General features: G+C 44.3%; 1 protein-coding gene across 1 annotated transcript in view; it reads right to left on the bottom strand.

Moving 5' to 3' along the window:
* CELSR1 (cadherin EGF LAG seven-pass G-type receptor 1) overlaps nt 1–12,437 on the bottom strand; it is a 177,351-nt gene that overhangs the window by 68,063 nt on the left and 96,851 nt on the right. Inside the window, exons 4-5 of the mRNA XM_019474584.1 lie at nt 8,228–8,343; nt 5,109–5,197 (exon numbers count right to left, since the gene is read on the bottom strand). Of these exons, the coding sequence (XP_019330129.1) occupies nt 5,109–5,197; nt 8,228–8,343 (205 nt within the window). The remainder of the gene's footprint in view (nt 1–5,108; nt 5,198–8,227; nt 8,344–12,437) is intronic.

The raw sequence follows: 12,437 nt of genomic DNA, 5'->3' as shown, positions 1-12,437 counted from the left end.
GCTTATGCCCTGCCGTGTTGTCCCTCCAACAGATGTCGGGGTGGTTGAAGTCCCCCATGAGGACCAGGGCTTGTGAGCGTGAGGCTGCTCCTATCTGTCTATAGAGGGCCTCATCCAATCTGTCTTCCTGGTCGGGTGGCCTGTAGCAGACCCCCACCGTAATGTCACCTGTCCCTGCCCTCCCTTTAATCCTGACCCATAAGCTCTCGGTCGGCTCCTCATCCATCCCCAGGCAGAGCTCCATGCACTCCAGCTGGTCATTGGCATAGAGGGCGACACCCCCTCCTCATCTCCCCTGCCTGTCCTTCCTAAAGAGCCTGTATCCCTCCATCCCAACACTCCAATCATAGGAGCCATCCCACCACGTCTCCATGATGGCAATAAGATTGTAAGATATATCTCTTGAGAAAGCAGGTCACGTGCAGGTCACCTTTAACTTAATACCTCCCATTGATTTTAATGGCTGCGAGATCAGGATCCCAGAAGGTAATGTGTTTGAGCTAACAAAGTCAGTGAGTAGCTTTCCTCCCTGCCTTCCCCCCGCTGTCAGCAAACATCTATAATGGCAAGTAACACTGCTAACAGGTAAACTGATACCTTGCTACTGGGTAGCTGACAAGACTTTTAATATATAACTGAAATTAGAGAATGGTTATAAAACACTCCTAGTTCACTTCTGCTCTCTTATAGCCACTAATTCCTTCCCCTTGGTGTTTTCTCTTCCAGAAATTCAATACAGAGCCAACACTTCCTTAGTACAACATCCATGTGCTTCCCTTAGGCACTTTCACTGAAGCCAAGTGTGTCAACTGTTACCAGGGGAGGAAGCATCCATTTCCATCACTACACGGTAAATGAAACAACATTGCTTCCCTTCCTCCTCTGATACAATCTGTTTCATTAGTGCAGCGTTTTACAGCGCCTGTACATACCAGGATTTGTAAGAAAGCATCAAATACTTGAGGTGATAGAGAACTGGTTTGATGCTTCTCTGCAAACACGGTGGCACAAAGCCGGCTCTGGACTCACCTCTTGCCAGTGAGGCTCCAGTGTTTGTCCCTAAGTGGCAGGGGACCCTCATGATAAGGAGTTAATTATAAAACAACATTTTTCAACAACACTGAAAATAAATATTACCAAGCACATTGCTTCTGAGCTGAGTACAGAAAATAATTTACAGGAGTCACTTCTACGCTTACTTCCTATTTCATTACCGTTATTACCAAACTGCCTTTGCGCAGGGTGGCAGCATCACCAGGATGCCGCAGAGCTGCGTGCCGCGTTAAGGAAATAGCTGCTGCAGAAATTTCTCACCAGAGTCGCCCCCAGTATCCAGGTCACCCACTCCTGGAGTCCAAATTCCAGTGATGCTCAGCCAAACATCATCCACAGAGCTGCAGGTGCCAAAAACCACTCAACCTTTGCTCGTATCCGACCACAATCAACTCAGATTGCAGGAACAGCTTTCAGAGCTGTGAAAACTCATCTATGAAAATTTGCTTTGGACTGAAGTGATTCAGATTATGTATCAAAGCCTGTTAGTCATTCTCCTCAAAAACTAAAAATGAAAAAAAACCCTCAGCTGTGACGAAATCTAATACTCCTTATGTGAATTACAGCATTATCTGAAAGCTCCGAAGAAGACCAAACCCTTTTTTTTTCTTGTTAGATACTGTACAAATGCGGAAAGAGGGAAATAACCTGAACAGTTTCCAGCTTAATTTTTAAAAAGATACTCTAAAGAAGCTTAACAAAAAAAGGAACTGGGAAAGAAGGATGAAGGTAACAGAGTACCTGACCCCAAAGACTTGCTGTAAGCACAACAGGAAATTTTTGAATCACCTTTTATTTGAACCTGCACCACAACATATCTCACATTTCCAAGACAGGAGGAAAGGGTCCAGCTCGAAGAAGCCTGTCACTGCCTGAGGACACAGTGGTGGGTAGGAAGAGGACAGGCACAGCTGTAATGACCCCAGCAGCAGGACGAGCAGCCTGGCAGCACCTAGCTGTAGGAGTGTGAACAGTAAGGCAAGTTCGGAATGTCTGTATGGGTTTTGCTGTGCAAAAAAAGCACAGAAGCAACACAGGAAGGGACTGATGAATGGATAGGCAAAAGTGATCATATCTATTAAATAAAGAAAACCTGCTGATGGAGCAGAAGGCAGATGGAGGGAGATGAAACTCAACATGAGTGAGGGATAAGAAAGAGCAGGTATAAACACCTCTTTAAGGGTTTTTTAAGGCGGGACACAGACAAATGAATAAAATGGATCTCTACGGGTATCTGGGACGACAGGTTACTCATTTCCCGTGGACAGCATTGGGAAGAGATGTCTGAAAAGGAGCAAAGACCAGAAGCTCCCTGGGCAAGCAGCTGAACAGAAGAAGGGGCAAGGAGCCCTGTGGGGATGCTGGCGGAGGCAGCCCCTGTGGCCCCGCAGCCAGGGATGGGGTGCTGCTGCAAAACGCCAGAGTGAGCCGGAGGGCAGAGGGAGGGAGGGGAGTCCAGAAGGGGCTGGAGGTGGGGATCAAACATGAGCTGGAGGCAGGGAGGAGAGAGCCGGCTCAGGGGAGCTGTGCCTGCTTGGGGAGGCTGTGTGGTGTCTGAGCGGAGAAAAGGGGCTGAAGTAGTGACAGGACGAGGACCTGACACTGTACGGAAGGATTTTGGAAAGAGCGGAAGGATGCAATACCTGCAAAATAACATGAGTGCATAATTTAAGCAAACTCATGAGTTTTGGGTACTCTGTTATTCAAACACATCTTAGCTGAGTCAAGTTTAGACACAGCATCCCATTTACCTTGGCACAACCCAAATCCCTAAATTATCGCTGTCTTTTCAACCTCCTCACAGGAACTTTTCTTCCAGCTTTGTTAAAACATGAAGTAGCCAAGGAACTGCTTCACAAACAAATACCAGCCGAGGCGAAGGCTTAACCTTGCTGCAGGGCGTGGCGGGCAGCCCGGTGGGCAGACCTGCAGAGCTGCCTCCGGCTGCCACTGTCCCGCAGCGCCTGCTCCTTCTTTCACTGCCAGAGAGCTGGTGCAACATATGCAATTCTCAGACATGCCGGAAAGTCCTAAGGGCATACTAAATACATACAGGTTACAATATCCTACTTGTGCCTTTTACTCAATATTGTGAGCTCCCCTCTGCCAGCCCAAATTTAACCATTCTGGAATAAATACTGCTAAGGGGAAGGTGATGACCTCGGTCTCTAACATGGACAGCAAAGGGCAAAGTGCTGCTCTCCACAGTGACCCTGCTTTTCATCACTTTTACGTCATGCGAGTGCAAAGGCAATGATTTCAGTGGTGTTTCCTGGCACGGCCCCTCTGCTCTCCTCCTCTCCCATGAGTTTCCTCCTGTGCAGCGGGGACTGGCTCGTTCCCCTTTGAAAAACTGGGGCAGAAGAAGAAAATGATGACAGGGCGCACGTGTTAACGACAGGAAAACACCAGCTGCTAATATGGCCCACCTACCAGTCTGCTCAAACAGCAGCAAGTCCTGAAAATGAACCCAGGGTTTATTTTTAACATCCGTGTCAGATCTCTTTGCCTTTTAAAGAGCGTCCTGGGGCTGCCCGGGCCCCTTATCTGCTCAGTAGCACTTCAGCAAGCCGCTCCAGCGGCTGGGTCCTTGCTGGGGCGCGTCGCCAGTGGCCGTCTCCATGGCTGTGCCCTCCCCTCCTCATCCACCGAGGAGCTTGAAAGCTGGAGTGTCCCTCCGCTGCCTCAGCAAGTGCCGTTTACTCTGCTAAAGTGATACGCTAAGAAATACACAGACTATGGAAACATGGCATGTTGCAGTTTGTAAGGAAGAGCCTCGCAGTGTCCACAGATGCATGCCTGGCGATACATCAAGTTTCACTTCTATTTATCTGTGCTCTGGATAGTAGAGAGTATATTAAGTACAAAACTTATAAAGTAAGTTTTAAATTTTTTTAAATGTAAAATAACTAATAAAAAAGGGTTTTATTTCCTCAATAAAATATCCTTAGGCTAGGAGACCCTATCTAGGAGTCCAAAGAAAATTTTAATCCTCCCATTCAAACTGCCACACAAACTGTGATGAAAGGATGCAGCGCTGGGAAATAAAGAACTTGCTGATCATATTAATCCTTCATCTTCCATTCAGCTTCCTACACCAGTATCCTGTTTCCTTTTTAACAGCCAACAATGCTCCTCTATTTCCTTACGCGATCCCCCATAATGCTATCATGTCAGACTTAAAAGGAATGCTTCTCAGTAACTAAACGAATTCTCTAATTTTTGTTATAGATTATAGAAGAGCTCTGACATGTATCTGTAAACAGTGACACCGTACACCCTAAAAGCCCGCTTTTTGGTTCATCACAAAATGGCTGGTTTGCACAAAGCCCCCCGCCTTTGGTTCAGTCAAAGTGAACCCGCTCCTGACAGCTACCAAGGGCGCAGCTGTGGGACAGGGACCCCGGAGCCCACCTCGGGGTGCCATGGACTGCGCGCAACGACGCTTTTTGCATTTCTCTTGCGTATCTTTTTATATAGCAGACAAAAAAAATGATTTAGTAAGATAGCCCTTTATTACGGAAAAGCGTCAACCATTTAATAACCAAATTTTCCAAACCAGAGAAGCTTGCGCCAGCTAAACTGGTCATTTTACACAAGAAAAGACAGTTATAGGGAACAATTTTGCTTTGCTTCAGAAAATTCTACAGTGGTGGTTTGTAGTTACTACACTGAAGGCTCCTGCACTGCACAATTCTTTAAAAAGATCCAAATCAGTGAATCAGTTGTTTTAGATACACTGACACTTGTGAGGGTTTAAAGAACTGAAAACTAAAATAGTTCCAAGTACCTGAAAGTTTCCCTGGTAGTACTGCTGAAAAGGACATACTAGGTCTGATTTTGCCTTCCTGAGACAAAACTCAAAAGCCCTCAGAGGGAATTTTTGTCCCAGGCAAGGTGAGCAAGACCAGTATCATTTGTGCAGAGCTGTAAGCAATGTGCCTGGTTAAATAAATAAAATTCAGGTCACCCGCACGCATCAGGTCAGAGCTAGATGACCCACGCCTCTATTACTTTACAAATAACAGGCTTATCACCAACACAATTAGTCTTACCTTATTGTAGTACTGCACCTGGACCGAGTGCCACTGCCCATCACTGACCCCTCCGGGAACAAAGGGTGCCACCGTAGTGGTTGTCTCCCCTGCAACGGCAGGCAGAAGGGAAAAAAATCAGTCAACATGACTGCAAATTCTGCTCTGCACTAAATCAAAACACAGAGAGACCCTCATCGGGCACAGGATGCAGCTGTCTTACTTCATTACGGAGGAATTTGGGTTTTTGTCCTGCGAGACAGTAAATATCCCCAGTTTCATGGAATTATTTTGGTGCACAAATACAAAAATAGCTTCTGGCATATTCAGGTGAATTATGTTATTTTTTATTATGCTTCTGCAGAGTGCGGTAGCAGATACAGCTATTGCTGAAGTGGTCAACTGAGGAAAAAATGTACATGAATTTTTCTGCATGTCTGCCAAAAGCAGCACTTCAAGGTTTTTTTAATATGATAAGTATCGTGCCAGGATATTTTGTCAGGGAAGAGAAGCCTACTCCTCATCAGAGCTGAGAAAGTGAAATCCAAAAGTACTCTAGTATAAAACCCATGGACGGTAACCTTGGTCCCAGCAAAATTTTACCAGTGATTAATGAAATTATTGGCGGCCTTTCAGTATTTAAATTTGAAAGCAAGTCCTTGCCATTGCAACTGGAAAGCTGAAGCTTTTAAGTCAGGTCTGAGTCAGCAGAACCAGCTCAGTAACCAGGCATATCTGTTCTGAGGTAGCAGCAAAATAAACATTCATGTTGAAAGTACATAAAAGGCCTGGCACGGAGGAAGGATCGCTAGGTTTCGACTTTTTTTCCCCCTCTCTCTTTGTTTTTTTTTAACAGTTGGAAAATTCTACATAATAAACCACAGGAAAAATAACTCCCTCCCGTAAGCTAACAAAGTTCACAGTATTGTTGAGCTTAAAATGTACTTTCTACTCTCTATTTGCAACAAATACTTTACCCGTGCGAAGTATTATTCCTGTGTCCCCTACTCTCCTTAACTCCCATCCTATATACTTCTGTTATTTAAACAATACAGATTTCAGCTTAGCATGTTTGACATCTTGCTGTGATGTTTTTTATCATTTAGTGATAAAAAGTCTGCGGTAAAATTTGGGCTTTTTATTCAGCTAGCAAGTTTCTGCAAAAGGAAGATCCCGGTCTCCAATCCTTTTGCTTTGCTTTCTGTGAAAAAGTTGTTGCGACAGGTAAAATAGTCAGATCAGATGTCCAAAACTTGTACTGTTCGTTAAAAGCCACTTAAAACTATAAAACATAAACCATTCTCCTTCCAAAGAAAATACCATTTGTAATATACAGGACCAGACCTGCTCTCAGGTGCAGTAGTGCAAATCTAAATTTAGTTTCATGTATTTTAAAGGAGTTCATCCACATTTAAATGCATATAAGTGCAGGCAGAATTTTTTTTTTTTCTCATTCATCCTCAGGGTGCCTTCTGAGAAATTTGATTCAAGTTTAGACAGGCGGAGCAGAGCTACAGAAGAAAGCACATCTCTCCGACTGCAGCATGTTATTTCATTACGCTAATCCATTCAAAAGCCTACCTTAAAATCTAATTTGGACAACTTCGAGGTAATAAAGGGAAAATGAAACCAGAGATCTTCAACCCAAAGGGCCCAGATATGCAGTTAAGCATCGCTGGTAAATCGATGGGGTCACATAGGATTTACCATGGGGTCTGAGGGCAGCGACCATCACTGGCGATGAGTGTGCAACACCAATGTGTGTTGTGCCTCTGCTTCTACTGCTTTACTGCTTGCAATGTCTCACTCCACAAAAAATAAAATAAGAGTTGACTAGAGCCCACATGTCTATCCTGAATATGGATAACGGGAAATAACAGGATTAGTTCCCGAGTTTCGTGCCCAGTACAGAGGTACAAACATCTCACTTGACCTACATGTAACCCCACTTGACCTACATGACAACAGCCCTTCCCAGATATTTGTTTTTGTCCGGATGGAAAACATCCCCTAAACCTGTGACAACTAGAGGCTGTCTTCCCTGCTGAGATTTAGTAAAGCCACCAAAGCCTTCCCACCCAGCTCCTGCGCTGAAGCAGGAACGCAAGTGGTCCACCAAGAGGTCCACCAAGAACCTCAGCAAGCCTGCTGAAGTCCAGGGGGTGATTCCTGGTGGCTTCAACCACACTGTACAGCTGCGTGCTAACAGTTTCACCTGCTACCCCTGTCACGGAAATTAGCACAGCTGGGCATGAGTTTTTGGATGAAACTTCGGCTTTTTTAACTGGGGAAACACTCCTCTGCTGAGGCTGGAATGGTCAGGGTTTGTTCTGATCACACTTTTGTCAGGAAGAGCTTTGCCACTGCCGGGGCAGATTTTCTGGAGGAAACCTCTCCTCTGGGAGAAGGCCATGGTGGCAGGGATACGTGCCAGCCTGAGCTTCACTTGCCTTCCCCTCTCTCTGCTCCCACAAGCACCAAATGACACCGGCTTTGTCCTAGCACAGAAAGCAAGCGAACGCCAAAGCCTCCCTTTCTTGTTTCCTAGCCCACCGTAGCAATGAGCGGGCAGCTTAGTTCTAAATGCGTTGTGGGTTACAGCTTCTTCCAAGGGGACATGCTTCTACTGTGCAGCAGTGGATTCCAGGGACAGCGTTGCTCCTCACCAATCTCTAATGAATGGCAGGTAGTTTTCACTTGTCTGCTAGCTTTTCCTTTGGCTTCTGTGCATTTTTTAGATAACATTTATGCACCTAGTTTCACTGATGGCGTAGTGTAAAAATGCATAAACACATGTCGTTTATCACAGCGTGATAAAATGAAGTCTCATTTAAGCAAACATTGGCTTGGAGGCCAACTTTCAGGCTAGTGCCAATCTTTTATAGTAGTCATAAACTCTGGCTTTTATAACTGATATGTTGACAAGCTCCTGCCTACGACAGCGAGCGTTACCAGCACAAACCGCTACAATCTGGAGTACTTTGCAATGCCTGGCATCAGTTGTTCACTGTACAACGTCAGCAGGTTACTCAATTAACAAGGCAGAAAATAGCTGTATAAAATCATTTAATGTGTTTCCAAATGGGTTGAGAAGATCTCCTGACTGCAAGCAGAAACGCTCGACTCGAGCGACACCTCACCTGCAGAGAACGTGAGCTGGATCTGCTCCTCGATAATCTCCAAGGCAATGAAGTCGTGCTTCTCGTTAAAACGCCCGTTGTAGAGGAGGAGAGCATTCCTCTCCCTGGTTGCAAACCTAGAATGCAGAGACGAGGGGTTAGTTCATGCTTAATGGCTTATGAATTAAAGACTGATGGTCAAGTCACCCAGAAGAAAGATGGCGTTGTATTTAGCAGAAAAGCAAGCCTTTGAATCTTTCTTCAAACAGAAAATTATAAAATTGAGGAGTCAGCTGCAGGATAAATCTATTCTTTTTCAATCGACAGAGGCAAGCAAGATGGAAATTACAGAAATCTACTCTGCAGAGATCTGCTGCGGATGCTGACCCTCACAAAGGGTAAAATTAGGCAGACGCATGATGCAGCGTGAGTATCTGACACTCGCCAAACAGTAGCACTTACTACACTTTGCAAACAGTCCGAAAGCTAGAAAGCATTTTCACATCAAAGGGGGAATACTTGCTGTTTGCTTGCTGTCTAAATGCTAGAGGCTACAAGGAGAGTCATCAACTGATTAAAAAGACCTGATGGGGAGGCAAGGGGGAAAGAAAGATAAGAGTTACTTTAATAATGCCATGTAGACAATCAGGGTGCATCCATCAACAGGTCAGTCAACTGGAGGAAAGAAAATAAACACTTAAATGATTCCACTAAATCAGTGCCAATGGGTGTTTTTTGGTTTTATTTTTCTTGTGCTTCTAGTATGGGATGTATCACACCTTTCCTGCAGAAAAAGAGGCAACCCTACTTTTAAAAAAGCCTGGGTTTTTTTGTCAGCACAGAACTTTTTTTGCAAATTTCTGTGTGTTGTGTGCATTTTATAATTTTTAATTGAATCCTATTATCTTTGGGGATTTACACACAGCTTTCATCTACTTAGAAATGAAAAAAAAAATGACATTTTACATAAACATTTTTACAAAGATTAATATTATATAAAGAGAGAAAGAGAGAAATCATGGGAATTTCTTGTGTTTCCAAATAGCAGTGTAGTTTGATTTTGTATCTTGAACTTCAGGAAATATGCCTCATTTAAATTAACCCACTTTTCCTACAAATGAATTGAATGCTGAACACAACTAATGAAAACCGCTTTCCACAGACAGAAGAAATGATTCTTGTGCCTGTCATGTCACGTCTACTAGCAAGACCCTCATGCGATGCAACAAAACCTGCATTCAGAGAATGTGAAAGAAGCAGTATTTTAGAACATCAAGGTCTGGTATTTGAAATAAAAAATTTCAAAACCAAAGAATATTTTTTAACAAAAGTTGTTTGTCAGACATATGTATGTTGTGGATCACACTGAGTAGAGACCTTTCAGAACCAGGAGCCTGAATTTGAGCTACATGGAAATGGGAATTTTTATTCCATACATTTTTTAGTATTCTTGAAGGAGAATGAATTGTTCTGGTTCAAAAAAAAGTAGTCAAAATTTTGACATTTCCAATAAAATACAAACTCCAAAGAATATCCGTTATAGTCCATTAAGATATTATACTACTGATTTGATTACTTTTAATCAGTTTTGAAATATATCTTTATTTCTAAATGTATTTAACATAATAAAAAATAATATTATAGAAGTAAAAGGCAAACTAAATGAATTAAGACAATACCGTTGAAATATTTCAATATTATCAAAACACTGATCTGGTTTTCACTTTTTACCATCAAACTTTTCATCCAAAGGAGTACAGTTCCTGTAAGGCATTTCCCAAGAGTGCATTTTTCAGTGGTTAACTGCTTCTTCAAAACTTTTTTGATCAGATCTATCCAGAATATATATGAGCAAAAGAAATGAGAATAATGAGTGATGCTTCTTCAGTGGGCAGAAAGACTTAGTTTGATCAGCAACAATAGGAACCTTAGTTCTGTTTCAATATATTTTTCTGATATGTTTACAATTCTCTACCATCATTTTAATTAATAAACTATTATTTATTAAACTATTAAATTATTAAGCTATTTTTTATATTTCTTTACTCCATGTGTGCTCAGTTCTATTCTTTGCCACTAGTCAAAAGCATCTTTTGTATCATACTAATAGTTAAAACACTACTGCTTTTGAACTTGCCTGGTTATCACCAGCCGGGGAAAAAAATTACTGTTTTTTAATAGACAGGGTATTTTTAATCTCAGGACATAGGAAACAAGACACTTTCTCAGAGAATTTTGAATAAATAGTGAGAAAACCTCTCCACTGACAGCGTCTCTTGGGGTGAACGAGTAGCAAGTGTTGGAAGGAAGCAAGGAAGACATATAATGTTGGGAGCAGAAAGACGTGCCTGGTCAGTACCCTAAATACTTTTTTAAGAAAATCACATTTTAGTTATGAGACTGGACAATGCAAACATCCTGCTCTTTGCCAGGAGCGGGTCATGAGTCACTGGAGGCTGAGGGAAGCTAGACACCCTGGGATTTTATGAATGCTCCCAAATCACAAAATATGTAATGGCAAATCGTTATCTAGTCAAACTGCTAATTCTTGCTTATCCTCACATAATGTTTTCCACCTGCACTGAAGGATAATAAAAGCCAAAGAAATAACAAGTGTAAATAAAAGTGAACTTCAGGTACGAAAAGCGAAATGTGTCATTGTCCCAGACAGTGTGGGATGAACCCCATGATGGTCTAGACTTTTTAAGATCATACTGAGTGGACTGAATAGCGTTTAGCTCATGACTAAATATGCCATCTTTGGTTTTAAAGGCGGTGAAGAAACCCTGGTGTAAGCACTACCTTGCTACAGTAGTTTGCCATTTCTCAATAACCCCTACACAGAGCACTTGAGTCACTTTAACTTCAAACACGCTACACGTCAAAGGTCTCTTCCTGAAAGCCTGAAAAATGACACCATGTGGCTGTGGGGACAAGCCAAGGGTAGTGAAGGTAATTTATGCTGGCAGTCAGCCCAGACCACTCCTTTATACTCACTGTAGGTCCGACAAGTCCAACAGAGCCTTTTGCTCCTCAGCTTTTACGTGTACTTAGATCTGATGCTCTAAAACGATCTTCACAGACGCAACTCTTCCTTGCCTTGTCTCATGTGCAAACCATGCCTGAGCTTTCTGATTTAACCAAAATGTCAAGATTCCACAAAATTTCAGACCTTAGGATTAAGGCAGATGAAGGATAAAATGGAAAGAAGCTGCCTGGCTCCTGACAGATGTAAAACACCAGGTAGCTGCTGGGTGCTGGATGGGACGTGTGCCTGGTGGTGCCCTCCCTGAGCACGTTCTCTGGACAGACGCACAAACACGTCTGTTGTTGCGGCTGTTGTTGTACCTATCAACAAATCCATGGCCTTGCCCTTGGGGGTCGGGGCTAACACATTTTGTGCTGTTTACTCCAGTCAACCGTGAGGGAGAACCAAAGTTTGATCCTGACCGGCTAAACCATGGGAAAGCGCAAACTCACACCCTCTCTGGAGAAGAGGCATGTGTGCACCTGGAGCTCTGGCTCCACGGTAGACAAGCTCTATGCCTGACCCAGGAAGCCTTCTCCAGAAGAGGGTTTCTTCCCCCGGGATGTGTGAGCTGGGGGAGGAGAGCCCTGGTCCACGCAGCGCGGCTGCCATCATTGCTCCCCTCACCTCCTTGAGTGCCCCCATGGGAAAAGTGACAGCCAGCCCACGAGAAGACTGCCCAAGGTGGGGACATCGGGGCAGATGGGATGGGGATGAGGCTGGTTGTGCCTGGCAGCCAGGATGGGACCAGAAGCAGAAGCCGGATGCAAAGGCCAAGAGGAGCGAGGCGAGGAGCTGGGACAGTTGGGGCTGTCCCAAGCCTGAGACTGGGAACCAGCAGAGAGCAAGGACCTGAGGAGGACCAGCCTGTGCTCAGCCACGGCCTGAGGAGACCAGGTCCTCTCACAGTCCGGGAAACAGGAGAGGGGAAGAGCGCTCCCAAAGAAGCAGCATGAACTAGCAGCCTGCACCTGAAAGTCAGGAGGCCACAGGCACAACTAGAAAAACACCTGACACGCTCAAGAGGCGGCAAACCCACCACCCACCCTTGCGCCTCTCCAGCCAAGGGCTGCTGAGAGGTGGCCAGAGGCCCTGGTGTCCCCTCTCTCCATGCCATCACCCGGCGTTGCAGCAGAAGGAGGAGGTCGGGAGTTAGCACCTCAGTGGCATCTTCAGCAGGGCAGAAACCAAATGCTTTCAAAC

Source organism: Aptenodytes forsteri, unplaced genomic scaffold, assembly GCF_000699145.1.
Source record: "Aptenodytes forsteri isolate BGI_AS27 unplaced genomic scaffold, ASM69914v1 Scaffold137, whole genome shotgun sequence".
Lineage (NCBI taxonomy): Eukaryota > Metazoa > Chordata > Aves > Sphenisciformes > Spheniscidae > Aptenodytes > Aptenodytes forsteri.
Note: the sequence above shows the minus strand (reverse complement) of the source record. Positions and strands in the feature narration are given on the sequence as shown.